Source organism: Eretmochelys imbricata, chromosome 18 (assembly GCF_965152235.1).
Source record: "Eretmochelys imbricata isolate rEreImb1 chromosome 18, rEreImb1.hap1, whole genome shotgun sequence".
Lineage (NCBI taxonomy): Eukaryota > Metazoa > Chordata > Testudines > Cheloniidae > Eretmochelys > Eretmochelys imbricata.
This window is the reverse complement of record NC_135589.1, coordinates 6,868,455-6,881,428: the sequence shown is the minus strand read 5'-3', so window position 1 is coordinate 6,881,428 and position 12,974 is coordinate 6,868,455. Positions and strand designations below refer to the sequence as shown.

Genomic DNA, 12,974 nt, shown 5'->3' with positions numbered 1-12,974 from the left:
CTAGCAAAAAACGGTACATAGCAAGAAATTCTCTGGCCTGGGTTATGTAGGAGGTCAGCCTATATGATTCTTAAAGTATTTTCTGGCCTTAATCTGTGGATTCTGTGAAATGCTGAGTGCCCTCCTCTTTTTCCAGAGTCAGTGCAGGCTGAAGTTGCTGCATGGAACAGGTGGAAGCGTGTGTTGCCCTTATTAATAGAGGCACTAGGTCCCTGCCCCGAGGAGGTTACAATCTAAACGTTATACCAGGTTGCAAATGTCTCCCCTCCTGTAAGGGGATTTGAGTTAATCTTTATGGAATGATTGTTATGGGGAGCAATGTTTCGTAATTAAATGGGGGCAGGGCAGAGAGTCGGACTCCTGGGTTCTACTCCTGACTCTGCCACTGATTCTGGGGCAACTTGGTCCCCCCCAGCTCTGTGACTCCATTTTCCTGTCTCTAAAATGGGACCGATGATCATTCTAGCCCATCTCCCAGTGGGTTTGTGAAGCTCGGTGCTATGAAGAGCTTTGCACGGGCTTGGCGCCTTTATCGGAAGATCTCAATGTACCATCAGTGCTTTTAACGCTATGTGCCCCATGCTTTCCGACCTGGATCCAGGACGCTCCGTTTCCTGGCAGGGAAGAGGTGGGAATCCTTCGGCTTATCCTGTTCGTGTGTGCGTGTCTCTTGCCGCAGCTATTGCGTGGGGATGTGCGGGGACGGCGCCAATGACTGCGGAGCGCTGAAGGCGGCCGACGTGGGGATCTCTCTCTCGGAGGCAGAGGCCTCCGTGGCTTCGCCGTTCACCTCCAGAATCGCCAACATCGAGTGTGTGCCCATGGTCATAAGGTGGGCTGCGTCCGCCTGGAACCGCATGGCGGGGAGCGGGGGGGGAATGGAATATGGGGGCAGGGTGGAGATGTGAACACGGCAAGGGGCTGGCAAATTGGCTGGAAGGGCGTGTAGTGGCTGCCAGTGTGCGGCCTGGAACGCGGAGATTAATTAATGTTAATTAACAATATTCTGAGAATCTCAGTGCTTGTATTTTAGTGACCTGACCATGGCCTCTGACTCCCCATTCCCAGATCATAGAATCATAGAATACCAGGGTTGGAAGAGACCTCAGGAGGTATCTAGTCCAACCCCCTGCTCAAGGTAGGATCAGCCCCAACTAAATCATCCCAGCCGGGGCTTTGTCAAGCCAGGCCTTAAAAGCCTCTAAGGATGGAGATTCCACCACCTCCCTAGGGAACCCACTCCAGTGCTTCACCACCCTCCTAGTGAAACAGTGTTTCCTGATATCTTCACCCCTTGCCCTCTCTCCTCTTCACCCTGCCGGGAGTTCCGTGACCTGTGCGAGGTCCTAACCACGAGGCTGGCTGCCGAGCTGTGTTCATGAGCAAAGGGAGTCTCCCCTACCCCTCACTCTGTCCCCTCCTCCTAGCCCCTGAGCTAGGGGCAATGTCACTTATAGGGCTTTTGAACTAGCCATGGAGGCGGCTGCTTGGCCCACAAACCTGGTCTTCCTCCCTGCTCCAAAATGAAGTCCTGTCGATTCATACCTCTCCTCCTGCACAGAACTGCCTGGCGCCCTTGTCTACGAATGGCGGGTCCGTCAAGTCTTTCTGATCTCTCTTTCAGGGAAGGCCGATGTTCTCTGGTCACCTCCTTTGGGGTTTTTAAGTACATGGCCCTGTACAGCCTGGTGCAATTCGTCTCCGTGCTTCTACTCTACACAGTGAGTGTTTCAGGGACCATCATTTGTGGGTTGGAGGAGAAAGGGGGACTGGATGGTTCTGGGAAGCTGTAAGGAGACCCTGGAGCCTCCCACCTCTAAACCCCCTGGTTTGAATCCTGCAAGGGCCTCTTGCTTGCTGCTGTCTCACAGCTGGCTGGCCAGGGCAAGTGAGGTGATGGAGCTGGCTGCTTTGGGAGTGTGGGCAGAGAGGCCAAGAGTCAAACGGGCCCTGGAGACTGAACTCTCCTGGTGCCCTGAGAGATGTGGCGTGTCCAGACAGGGCCAGAGCGAGGCGCGCTGGTTGACTGGAGGGGAGGTAGCATTGCTGTTCCGGGTATAACCAGAGGCCCCGGATCACTGAGGCTGTTAGTCAAGCTCCTTTCACCAGCATACTGCCAGAGCTGGGAGTCCCAAGGGAGGCAAAACACAGAGCTCCCGTGCTCGCCAGTGTCTCCAAGAGCCCCCCTCCAGCGAGAGGGGGTGGGCTTCAGAGGCGATCTCCTCCAGGCCTCGGCTGCAGCGTCGGGGCTCAGCAAAAGTAGGGGGTGGTTGAGATGAATGGGCAGAGGGAAGCATGTGCATCTGGGGGGGGGCAGGGCTCAGAAGCTGGGGAGCATCCTGTGACGTGGGATAGTTTGTGGCTCTGTGGGGGTCCTCTTTGTAAACTGGTGTTTGTAACTTTGAAGGACAGAATGATAGAGACCATAATGCTCCACTGCCCGCTGGAATTGGAACCGCCCAACCATGTGTCATAGCCCCCTTTACTGCCAAGAGCAAACTGGGATTCTCCTTTAGCTCATCTAGTCAGGGCCTGTGCTTTTCATAACTGAGCTCTCTTTCTCCAGCACACAGGCCAGTCTGAGCAGCTGGGCTCTGCAGCATAGCAGCCACCGTAACGTCCTAGTCAGCCACTGATTTGTTGCAGTATTTTGAATTCGGGTCTTTCCTCACAAGATTCTGCTTTAGTGACTTTCTGTCACTGTTGGATTTGAACCAGTGACCTTGAGATGAGGCTCTGTATCCCACTGCCCAGTCCCCTGAGCCATCCCAGTCTGCTCCTGAGGGAATATTCCATTTTTCCTTCTTTCCTGCCCACGCCCAGATTAACACCAACCTGAGTGACTTCCAGTTCCTCTTCTTTGACCTGGTCATCACTATGACCGTGGCTGTGCTGATGGGCAAGACCGGACCTGCCAAGGAGCTGGGCGCAAAGCGCCCCCAAGGAGCACTGATCAGCATTGTTGTCCTCGGCAGCCTCCTCCTCCAAACGGCTCTGCTGATCACGGTTCAAGTCATGAGTTACTTCATCACAGTCTCGCAGAGCTGGTAAGTGTCTGCCTGGGGCACAGCTAGTTCCTTGCCTGCAACTGGCTACAGCAGCTAAAAGGGGAGGCCCAAAAGCTCATTTTGGCCTCGTGAAAGGCACCGTGTTGGGAATCCCCCAGACTGAATCAGAGCTGGGGGCATCCTGTCTCCTCCCTGGCCAGCACCGTCTGCATCAGGCACCAGAACAGCAACCTGCCCCCAGAGGAAGTTCCTTCCTAACCCCCGTCAGACGGCTCATGTCCTTTCTTGTCCACTAATCCTCAACTGGGAACCAAATGCGGCTTTCGGCAGTGACTCACTCCAGGCCAAGCCAGCTGCACGTTGCAGGCAGGTCCCGCCGGATCGCGCCGCTCCCTGCGTTCAGAGGCTCGTGCCTGATCCCTGCCCCTCCCCTCCTCACCCAGGTACGTCCCGCTGAACAGCACGGTGAGTGCCCCCCAGAACCTGCCCAACTACGAGAACACCGTGGTGTTCTGCATCTCGGCCTTCCAGTACCTGATCCTCGCCGTCACCATGTCCAAGGGGTACCCCTTCCGGCAGCCGCTGTACACTAACGGTAAGAGCCAAGCCGGCCTCCTCTCTGCAGGGGGTGGTTCCCGTGGTCACTTGGCTCCTGTAACCAGCCCTTTGGGGGCGGGAGCTGCGTGTCCTGGGTCCGTGATGTCTCCTCTTGCCCCCCCAGTGCCGTTCCTGCTCGTCCTCGTCGCTCTCTTCGGCCTGACAATCGGGATAACTCTTTACCCGCTGGGTTTCGTGAAAGCCATGCTGAAGCTGAAAGACGTAGGCGACATGAACTTCAAGCTGCTGCTGCTAGGCATGGCCACGCTCAACTTCTTCACAGCCTTCATGCTGGAGGTAGGAGGGTCGGGGGGAGCTGAATTCAGAGGGAGCACCCAGCTACGGGGGCAGGGTTCCTGTGGGATCCCCCTCTTATTAGTACCCCTCACTAAGCCCCCCATGGGCTGATGTTCCCGATGGGCTGGGGAGTGCTGGGCACTGCTCCTTCTAGAGCAGAGGTCCCCAAAGTGTGGGGCACACCCCCCTGCGGGGGCTTGGAGGACCGTCTGGGGGGGCACGGCGGGGTCCAGGCTAGCCCCCACAGAGGTGGGGGGGAGCACCACCCAGCCTCTTCCCACCCCTAGGTCTGCTCCGGTTAGGCTCCCGACCGCGGCCACAGCCACACACAGCCCAGGTCCCAGCCTCAGCCAGAGCCCAAGGCCAGGAGTGGAGCCACACCTGGCCAGGGGCCTGACTGCCGGCCCCCACCACAGCCTGGCTGCAGCTCTGCTCCTGCCCCCAAACCCACTCCCAGCCTCACTCTCCTTACTCCTATCCGCATCTCTCCCTTCCCGTCCCCACCAGCCACGGCCCCGCTCCCAGCCCTGGCTTTGGGGGGCGGCGCGGTCAAGGGTAAGGGTGGTGTGACCCTCAAAGGTTTGGGGACCACTGTTCTAGAGCCAGTCAGTGCTACAGAGCGCATCAGCCAGAGGGTACCACTCTGGATTGGCATGAGTATGGGCTCCCTGCCTGGGCCCTTCTGACGTGTGTCCCTGCACAATCCTGATCCAGGCCTATCCTCCCAGCCCAGATTCACCCCTTCTGCCAGAGACAGGTGGCCAATGAGCCATTCCCTTCCACTGCAGTGCTGTGGGTGTGATGGGAAGGGAGCTCGACACTGGTATGAGCTCCCCTCATTCCCTGCTGAGGCTGCCTTGACCCACGTCCCTCTCGTCCTCCCCCCTCCAGACCGCCCTGGATCACGGCATGCTCACCTGCCTGCGGCAGCTGCGCCAGAAGAGGGCCTCCAAGAAGCTGTTCAAGAGGCTGGAGCAGGAGCTCAGTCAGCAGCAGCCATCCTGGCCACCATTGAACGAGCCGCTCTTTGCCACCCCCAAAATGTCCATCTCCGGGAGCTAGCCCCAGCTCCTGGAGAGCCCTCGCTCCATGGACAGCGTCCGTGAGTCCAGCAACAGCCTGGAAGAGCTTTCCGGCCTTCCCCAATACAGCTCCGTTTATTTACGTTCGTCTGTCCGTCGCTGCCTTCCCCATGGGCTCTGGCTACAGCAGGGTTCTCAGCGCCCCGCCCCAATGAGAAACCTCCCGCTGATCGCCCCAAGGTGCTCGTCTCAGGGGAAGGATGTGGGAGGCAGAAGAAGGCCGGGGAGCCCATCGCCCCTGGGGTGCAAGTACTCCCTCGCTCTGGAAAGCAGGACAGGTGCGGTTACCTCAGGGAAGCCCTCAGCAGTACTAGCAGCTGTCCTCCGCCCAGGAAACTTCCAGATCTCTGGCGTGCGTGGGTCAAGCGCCAGTCAGGATTAGACACGGGCAAGTGACTGGTCCAGTTGCGCCTGTGACTCGGGAAGAGGAGCCGTCAGGGACTGGTGCTATGTCTTAGTCACAGTGCCCCGTCGAATGGTTAGCTTCCCCGTATGGGGCCCCAGCTGATTCCTTCATCCCCCTTGGGACCCCACTCTTCCACTCGCTGTGGGTGGCTGGCTCAGATCCACAGCTGGGTGATTTGCCCTGGACTGGGCAGGGAGCAGTCCTCACAGATACGTTACACCTTGTCAGGAAGGGCTGCGGGGGGCAATGTTTGAAAAGGGAGAACCCCTCCCACCCCACACCGTTGTCCTTGGTGTTAAAAGCCACTAATAAAAGATGGCCGCTGTTGCCACAGTGCTGCCCTCGTCTTGCGGCTCTTCTCGCTGTGAACAAGCCGCCGGCATCCCTCTGCAGTCGAGGCAGTGACCTCCAAACGGCCACGCGGCGCAGACTCTGTTAGCTTGCCGGACCTGTTTGCAACCCAGCTGCTGTAGCAAAGGAGAGTGTTACCTGGCACGTGTGATGCTCAGCGCTCATTGAGAGACCAGGCATGACTAGCTGCTGGAACGTGACCAAGGATGGGATTAGAGATATTTAATTAAGAGCTGTATTTATTCTGCCCCCCCACCCCCCTCGCCTGTTCATCAGAGCAGGTAGAATTGTAGCAGTCAGCCGTAGTGTCCATCCAAACCGATCCTTGCCTCCGCTCTTGGGGAGCGCATGGATTGCTTCCACTGTTCCAAAAAGCTGGGTCGTTTGCAACCACTGTAGCCGAGAAGCTGCGTGCCAGATTCCAGTTTGAAAGCCAGGTTTGTGCACTTCCACTGCTGATGGGTCCTCTGCTAGAACGTTACTGGTGATGCTTCGGCAAAGCGATGGAATTGAAACGGAAGATGTGTAAGATGTAAGCTTTATTTTTATTCGTCAAAGAGTATAGAGAGTGGGGAGGAGGTGGTGTGTAAATCATGTACAATCTCCAACTTTGCTGTGTTGCTTTTTTGAGTGTATCTAATAAATCAACATTATTTTCTTGAAAACTAGCTTGTGCCATTTAATTCTGAGGGGCTGCATTCCCCAGTGCATCACAACTAGGTAATGGAGAACAGGTACGGAGATCAAACTGGGCTACCCGGAGACTAACACGTGTCTACCAAGAAATAAGAAAATGTATTTGTGATTGCATGGAAAAATTCCTTTCTTCAAATAACAAGTTAACAGTAATATTCAGTATTGTTCATGTTTTTTGACTGAGTGTTGTTGGTTGTGGTATTTTTGTTTTTATATCTGCTTCTTCTGTCACTTGCCTAGTCTGATGGCTTTACTGATACAAACCCATTTTAAAGCTGCCAAATGTAAGGTCACACATCTATGAACAAAGAATAATAGGTCACTGTGACATACCCAGGGTACAATCTGGACTGATGAACAGCTGTGTTCCCTCAGTTCTCCAAGCTAGGGTTCCTTTTACACTGCTTCACCATGAGAGCTACCACTCCGGATGTGCTCTCGCACAGCCTCCAGCATGTAAATCACTCCCAGTTATACTGCAGGGGTGCTACAGCCAGCCACCCTTGAATTACACTGCAGAGTAACACCTGTAAATTTCCAGTCCCGGACTTTCCCCCAGAAATGTGTCTTGTACTGCCCAGCCCTCTCCTGGACAACACAAGCTCATATAAAGTCCGTCATTTTATTACTAGAAAATGATGTGCACAAATCCTGTTATCTCAAATGGAGCTTCCCAAACACTTCAGTCCAAGCACACTGGTCTAGATAAAGCAATAAAACTAGTTTAACAACTACAGAAAGATGGATTTTAAGTGATTACAAGTAATGAGGCATAAAAGTCAGAACTGGTTAACAGAAAATAAAAGTAAATCGCAACTAAGGCCTAACTGAACAAGTTAGAGTGAATTCAAAGCCAAGGTGTCTCTCACCACACGTTTCATCAGTCTTACTGGCTGAATGTTTCCATCAGGGTCCCTCCCCCAGTCCAAAGCTGTTCCCTTTGTTCTTCAGGTGTCGTGGATGCTGTGGGAAGAGAGAAAGGAGGAACCATTAGGAGCATCTCCTCTCTCCGTTTTTAGCTCTTTCTGTTCTTGGAGAATAATCTCCAGCTGAGGTTCAGGAGACAGAATGTCTATGTGGATGGGAACCCCCAGTTGTTTCTTTGTCAAGATGTAAATCTTCACCCACATCCTCTTTCCTGCCAAAGAGAGGCCACTTAACCGGGCGATGGTCCATTTGATTTTGTTGACACCTGGCTGAGGCGTTGGCTACATTTTTGTCTCTGGTGAGCTGGTTTGTGGCTTCTCCCCTCCAGACTTGGAACATGTCTAGTAATATCATACAGAGGAATCCTATAACTTGAAATCTGTGTGGCAACATTGCATGTAACCAGGATAATAATGATCACCAAATTATGAGCTTGCAAATGATATCGCACAAGTCATACTTTGTACAAAATTTATGTTCACCCCTTTTACAGGACTATGATGGGGTACAGACTGTCATAGTCACCCTTATGATTAAGGCCAGAATTCATAGAGTTAGATCATCTCATCTGACCTGTATTTCACAGTCAGTATTTCACCCAGTTATCCCTGTATTGAGCCCAATGACTTGTGTTTGAGTAAAGCATCTCTTCCATAAAGTCTTGATCTGAAGACATCAATTGATGGAGACTCAACCACTCCCCCAATGGTTAATCACCCTCATTGTTAAAACATTAATGTCTAATTTGAATTTTATCTGGCTTTGGCTTCTGGCCATTGGTTCTTGTTTATGCTTTTCTCCAAATGACTGCATCCTGGAGAGAAATGTCTCTGAGAAGGATTTTGGGGTCTCGGTGGATAACCAATGTTACATGAGCGCCCAGTGCAATGCTGTAGCTAAGAGGGCAAATACGACCCTTGGATGTAGAAGCAGGGGAGTAACTGAGCAGGAGTAGGGAGGTGGCATTACTTCTGTATGGAGCATCAGTTAACCTATCACTGGACAACCGTCCAGTTCTAGCATCCACTCTTCAGAAAGCATGTTGACAAATTGGAAAAAGTTCAGAAACCTGCTGCAAGCACAATTTCAGGTCTGGAAAGCTGGGAAGAGACTAACCAAGATCAGTCTGTTTAGTTTATCCCAGAGAAGGTGACTTGAGCATGGTCTACACGTGCCTACTTGGGGAAGAGATTTCTGATAATAGACCCATTCTTGAAAGCGGCAGAGGTCCAAAGGCAGGCAACTGAGGCTAGACAAATTCACACAAGAAATGAGGAATCCATTTCTTAACTGAGGGTAATTCACCGTGAGAACAACTTAGCAATGGGCATGGTTGATTCTCCATCACGTGAAGCCTTCAAATCAAGACTTTCTAAAAGATGTGCTCTAGCTCCAACAGATGTTATGGGCTTGATGCAGAAGTCACTGGCTGAGCTTCCCAGACTGGTCTATGAAGCTTGCTCCTGAGCTGAGCCAGCAGAGGTATTGGGGGGAGAGTCGATTTTCCTTTGGCATTGTGCATAGCAAGGAAATCATTCAGTTGCATTCGGACTGCTGAGACTTTCATCAGCCCCAGCAAGAAGCCCAGAGAGCACAACCTGGATAGAAATCTATTGCTTCTCTTTTTCTTTCCGACTTTGGATTCTGCTCACCTGCTTAATAACTTGTGACTTCAGAACTGAATATCTGACACAGACGTCACCAAGGAGGAGTATACAAAGACCCATCCAACTGTAATATTCAGAGGCCTTCTCAGATTATAAGAGCTTAATCTAAAGCCTACTGTAGTCAGTGAGAGTCTGTCAATTGACTTAACTGGTCTTTTGGATCGGCTTTGATCTGCATTTGCATGCACTGATTCAGTATTTCCACCCATCTGCAAATTAGAGAGACAGGGTGGGCGAAGTGATATCTTTTATTGGACCAGCTTCAGTTGGAGACCGAGACAAGCTTTTGAGTTTACACAGAGCTCATCTTCAGGCCTGGGAAAGGTACTGCAAATATCCCCTAGAGGGCGACGTGAGACTTGAGCTTGAGGCTATGGAGGAGAAGCCGTAGCCTCTGAGTCAATTTCCTTATGGATCTACTTTCAGTAACACAAGATGCCTCTTCTGCAGATCTGAGCAAGATTAGAAGAGAGAAGACAAAGCTTTGAGGCCTGTACTGTTTGTAAATTCTTTTGGGGCAGGAAATTGGTTTTTAGCTGTAAAGAAGCTTCAGTGATTTCTGGAGCCTGTCTCCAAACACAGCTGCTTTTCAGGTCCAGAGTTTGTTTGCACTTTTTATTGGCCATATGACCTCGTCCACACTAGGGCTTGTAAAACTTGTTTGGAAACCATCTCCAAACACTGTGACAACCCAACTCAGCCTGCGTCCAAATGCAAACCATTACAGCGGCGTTAAGAGGCTGTGTTAAGAGCCTGATCCACTCAATGGCAATCAGTGTTGTTAAACACATTCGATCTAAATACTTCTATGTCGTTCTAATACAAATATTAAATATAAGCACTCACAACAGCCAAAGTGAATCGAAGCAATGTTGTGCTTTGGTTATTGGAATGAATTAGAGAATCATTCGGACTTTGTCTCCACCAAATTTTGTCAAAATCGACACTTTCCTGGGAAACATTTTGATTTCGACAGTTGCATTTTTCAATGGACAACTGGTCCATCTAAAACTTTTCAACCCGGCTCCGCCCAGGAATTATGATCCCCGTCCTTGAGTGCCATCTACTGGCCTGTTATCCATAAACTCTTTACATATAGACAGACATAAGCACTCTTGTCACAAAGGCCTCCTGACCTATGGTGTTTCCTCTTATGATTTTTCTCTTCCTTCTTCTTCCCCACAACCAAATTATCTTCGTAGCAGAGCAGCCAGGCTCCTGCGAGGTGGAAAACTTTCAAGACAGTAATGTTCCCAGCTTCCACTGACCTAAGAAGTGTTAACAGCCGTAGCGAGGTGCAGTGCTCCTGCGCCGATTTGCCCCTCAGCCAGCCCAGGTGAGTCTCATTAGCTCCCATGGAGCAGAGTATGCCTCTCTGAAGAGGGCAGCAGTAAGAGAGGGACAGGGCAGCTTGCAAGCAGGGCAGCTCCGGGGCTGGTCGGCTCAGGAGCATAGCCTTGTTTCTAGGGGGCTGGTTGGAAGCATGGCTCCTGCTTAAGTCCCTCAGGAAGGTGGATAAATTCAATGATCACGAAAGGGGGTGAGCTTTCATAGAGATTTCATAGAATATCAGGGTTGGAAGGGACCTCAGGAGGTCATCTAGTCCAACCCCCTGCTCAAAGCAGGACCAATCCCCAACTAAATCATCCCAACCAGGCCTTTGTCAAGCCTGACCTTAAAAACCTCAAAGGAAGGAGATTCCACCACCTCCCTAGGTAACCCATTCCAGTGCTTCACCAGCCTCCTAGTGAAAAAGTTTTTCCTAATATCCAACCTAAACCTCCCCCATTGCAGTTTGAGACCATTACTCCTCGTTCTGTCATCAACTACCACTGAGAACAGTCTAGATCCATCTTCTTTGGAACCCCCTTTCAGGTAGTTGAAAGCAGCTATCAAATCCCCCCTCATTCTTCTCCTCTGGAGACTAAACAATCCCGGTTCCCTCAGTCTCTCCTCATAAGTCATGTGTTTCAGTCCCCTAATCATTTTTTGTTGCCCTCTGCTGGATGTTTTCCAATTTTTTCACATCCTTCTTGTAGTGTGGGGCCCAAAACTGGACACAGTACTCCAAATGAGGCCTTACCCATGTTGAATAGAGGGGAACAATCACGTCCCTCGATCTGCTGGCAATGCTCCTACTTATATAGCCCCAAATGCCGTTAGCCTTCTTGGCAATAAGGGCACACTGACTCATATCCAGCTTCTCGTTCACTGTAACCCTAGGTCCTTTTCTGCAGAACTGCTGCCTAGCCATTTAGTCCCTGGTCTGTAGCGGTGCATGGGATTCTTCTGTCCTAAGTGCAGGATTCTGCACTTGTCCTTGTTGAACCTCATCAGATTTCTTTTGGCCCATTCCTCGAATTTTGTCTAGGTCCCTCTGTATCCTATCCCTAACCTCCAGCGTATTTACCTCTCCTCCCAGTTTAGCGTCATCTGCAAACTTGCTGAGGGTGCAATCCACACCATCCTCCAGATCATTAATGAAGATATTGAACAAAATGGGTCTGAGAACCAACCCTCGGGGCACTCCACCTGATACTGGCTGCCAACGAGACATGGAGCCATTGATCACTACCCGTTGAGCCCGACAATCTAGCCAGCTTTCTATCCACCTTATCGTCCATTCCTCCAGCCCATACTTCTTTAACTTCCTGGCAAGAATAATGGCAGCCACTGCACAACTGTTGATGGGCGGGAGTCGAGAGTGTGTCTCCGCTGTGGCTTGCCTTGCTGCCGTCCCTTGGGGTGGGGGAGGTGGCCCTTTCCAGCACAAGACCACCACCAGCTGGAGGCCAGCGGGGCAGAGCCAGGAACATGATGGGACTTTGGGGGGGTGGGGGGGGCGAAGTGACCTGTGGGTGGAGCCAGTGCTGACAGGCAGGAGGGAATAGGGGAGGGGGGTATGGGTTGCTGGGGTGGTGGGTGCGGACAAGGGTGTTACTTTGGGTGATGGTTTTGAGGCAGATTGTGGTTGTGGCCGGGGGAAGCCCAGGAAGGGGAGTCTTCCCATTCACTCACTTATTGCCCATGGGTAGGATTTTCAAAGGGTCCAAGGGACTTAACCCCTCAACTCACCCTGAAACTCAGCGGCCGATCTATGCTCCTTTTGTGAGGAAATGTCTCGTTTTGCTCGTTTGATCTGTCAGGTTTGGAGCAAGCTGCCAGTACCCTTTGGGCAGTGCAAGATCCTGGGCAGAGGGCAAACAAAAGTCTTCCATGCTAGAGTTTCAGCCAGCATCTTGTCTCTTTGGAGCGCTGGGTTCAAAGCCTCATTCGGGTTCCAATTGAAAAGACCCACGTTTATAAAGTCTGGCTCTGGAGTTGGAACCACCCCAATGGTTCAGATCCACGTTAGATCAGGATGGGACGCTCATTTCTGCTTCCCTCATCTCCAGCCTCGGTGCGGGCAGCTCGCGTGAGGTTTAGGTCTGGCGGGTTAGTGGCCGCTTGCCGTATCCTGCTGCCGAGTTCAAAGTCGGGCTTGTGGGTCTGGGAGCAGCCAGCCGGCCAGGCTCCGACTCTGGATGTGCACCCAGCAATTTAATGTGCTTGCTCGCATCTTTTGTCAGACGATCACACAGGGAACGTCTAGACAAAGGCGGCAGCAGCCACCATCGCTAACATCAACACCAAGGCCAGACAAAATAAACAGCGAATGTTCCCAGTCCGGTGGGCTTGTCTGTCTCTCCCACAGAGATCTGTGGGGCTCTTTGTTTTTAATTCATGTCTGAGTGCTCAGCTGAGATTCAGTATCTGGATATACTAGGTGCAGGGAAGGGGAGGGTCCTGTGGTTTAAAACCCAAAAGACGGGACTCCTGTATTCTACTCCCAGCTCTGCCATTGACTTGCTTGGTGACCTTTGGCAAATTGTTTAGTCTTTCTCAGTCTGTTACCCCATTTTTTTTTACAGATGAGGTTAGTCCTTAGCTTCCTACTAAGGGT

The 12,974-nt window shown here is 51.8% G+C and overlaps 1 protein-coding gene across 2 annotated transcripts in view; it reads left to right on the top strand.

The window, feature by feature from the left end:
* ATP13A2 (ATPase cation transporting 13A2) overlaps positions 1 to 6,406 on the top strand; it is a 69,908-nt gene extending 63,502 nt beyond the window's left edge. For both annotated transcript variants that reach the window (XM_077837046.1, XM_077837047.1), the window contains 6 exons: positions 680 to 832; positions 1,625 to 1,721; positions 2,824 to 3,047; positions 3,452 to 3,603; positions 3,730 to 3,902; positions 4,794 to 6,406. In XM_077837046.1, coding sequence (XP_077693172.1) covers positions 680 to 832; positions 1,625 to 1,721; positions 2,824 to 3,047; positions 3,452 to 3,603; positions 3,730 to 3,902; positions 4,794 to 4,964 — 970 coding nt within the window. In that variant the 3' untranslated portion in view covers positions 4,965 to 6,406. The remainder of the gene's footprint in view (positions 1 to 679; positions 833 to 1,624; positions 1,722 to 2,823; positions 3,048 to 3,451; positions 3,604 to 3,729; positions 3,903 to 4,793) is intronic.
* Positions 6,407 to 12,974: the final 6,568 nt, after the last annotated feature.